We start from the raw sequence: 2,074 nt of genomic DNA, 5'->3' as shown, positions 1-2,074 counted from the left end.
TACTGCGAACGTTTTCGGTTCTTTCCCTAGGACCTTTCTCAAGCAGCGATTCGTCTTTAGAATAACTATGAAAAAAGACCAGTAAATAGCGATATTCGAAAAATTATTCTTTCGAACAACATTTCAAAATCCAAAATTCAACATTAATGTGAATCACGCGCATTCCCGAATTCCGTAAATAAATATAATAAAAAATAAAAATAAAAATGTTCGGTATAAAAATTCCTATGCACGATGTTTATATCCTATTCATGAAACGCATTATTAATGCGTATCTTCTTTCTGTAATAGAGCCTGCCATGCAAGTGATAGGGTAATTTCATCCCTCGAGTTAATAGGTTCAGCCGTGTTGTATGCCTTGCAGATCTCCATTTGTTCCAACCATTTGATGTGATCCGTAAATTTAGTGGTAATGAGGAGTTTAGCGTTATCAAAGTCTACCGAAATTTCCGGGTCCGAAGCATACGTGGATAACGAAGTAGTAGCCCTGTTGTGGATGATGTCACTTCTGTGTTCCGCCCATCGGACACCAATCGAACGCTTAGTAGCACCAATGTAGATAAGTTGTCTCTCAAATCTGTGGTCCACGAGGGGAACAGCGTATACCCCTGGCAGCTTATCCTCCTTAGGTTTATCTTTTTCATTGCGTAAAAGCTTAAACATAGACGGACATCTTCTGAACGACAGTCGTAATCCTTGTTTTTTAGCGATTTTTTGGTATAAGGATACGAGGAAGGGGTTGTATGTGACTATTGTGATGGGTTGGTCTTGTTCTATACTATTCCCCTTCTGTGGCGGTGGTAGGCCGACGCTGTAATGTCGGGCTAACTTATGGACCATGTTATAGAATCCCTGCTGACCGGCGATGTTAAGTATATAGTTCAATTCTTGAACTAATGCCTCCTGAGTTGAAGAATGGGTGTGGGCCCTCTTAACCAGTGCTTTAAAGGCCGCCATTTTATATCTGAATGGGTCACAGGAGTTCGCTGGGATATACATTGGAAAGTGACAAGCTTTGCGGTATACAGAAGTTTCCAAGGTGTCTCCTCCAAACGTAATGCTCAAATCAAGAAAATGTACCTCCTTATCACTATGTTGTTCCAGCTCTATGGTAAGGTCATACGGATTGTCGTTCATCTGATTAATAAAGTGGGTGATGTCTGGGTCGTTTTTCCACAAAATAATGATGTCGTCTATGTATCGTTTGTATACTAAGATGTTGTGGGAGAAACCAGGAATTGTTTTATCTTCCAGCTGTCTTATTACCAGTTCACAAAGGTCGCCTGAGACTGCACTTCCCATAGGCACTCCTCTGCCCTGCGCATATGTGGTTCCACCGAAATGAAAAATAGAGCTGTAGCAGATCAAATGTGCTAGTTCAAGTACTTGCTGGTGTAACTCCTGGTTATAAACGTTACAGAATAGAAAATCCCTGAGTGCGCAAAAACATAATGGTAATTGGATGGAAGGATATAAAGCACGGAAATCCATAACAGAGATGTACGCAGGCTTTTCGGAGTTTTTGAGGCAAGCTATTAATTCAACCGGATTGGAGATTGTGTATTGGTAATCCTGTAACTTAGGAGAGATGAGATCGTGCATGAATGCTTCCAACTTGCGAGTGGGGGCCGTGGCCTTATCTACCACAGGTCTCAATTTGTGGCCCTGCTTATGCGTTTTAGCAAACGCGAAAAGTTTGGGCGTATCAGGTGCGTCCATTACAATATCCCGCATTCCTAACGTAGAAGCCAGTTTAGAGTTAGAGAAGCGTTTGATCTTATTGTGTAGTTTGTCAATAACGTTGTTTGGTTGTACGACGCATCTCGTATCCTTAATGTATTCTTGCATCTCTTTTTCATACGTGTTCCTTTTCATTAAGACCAACATTTTGGTCTTATCAGCTTTGATGACCGTAATATTATTATCGCGCAGCCATTTAATTGCGCGTGACAGGTCTTCTTTAAAGTAACGTACTTGCGTAGAATCCCTTCGGTTTGTAAGCTTGCAAGAGGCAATCCATCTGTAATACTCCTTTTGCACAGTTGGCATGCCCTGTATCAGCCTTTCAAGGTCA

General features: G+C 41.3%; 1 protein-coding gene across 1 annotated transcript; it reads right to left on the bottom strand.

The window, feature by feature from the left end:
- Positions 1-264: 264 nt before the first annotated feature.
- Positions 265-2,049, bottom strand: LOC111631060. Its single transcript, XM_023375254.1, has one exon. The coding sequence runs from the start codon at positions 2,047-2,049 to the stop codon at positions 265-267; it is 1,785 nt and encodes a 594-aa protein (XP_023231022.1).
- Positions 2,050-2,074: the final 25 nt, after the last annotated feature.

This window comes from Centruroides sculpturatus, unplaced genomic scaffold, assembly GCF_000671375.1.
Source record: "Centruroides sculpturatus isolate CEXI.00-Female unplaced genomic scaffold, Cexi_2.0 scaffold755, whole genome shotgun sequence".
Lineage (NCBI taxonomy): Eukaryota > Metazoa > Arthropoda > Arachnida > Scorpiones > Buthidae > Centruroides > Centruroides sculpturatus.
This window is presented reverse-complemented; position numbering and strand designations above follow the sequence as displayed.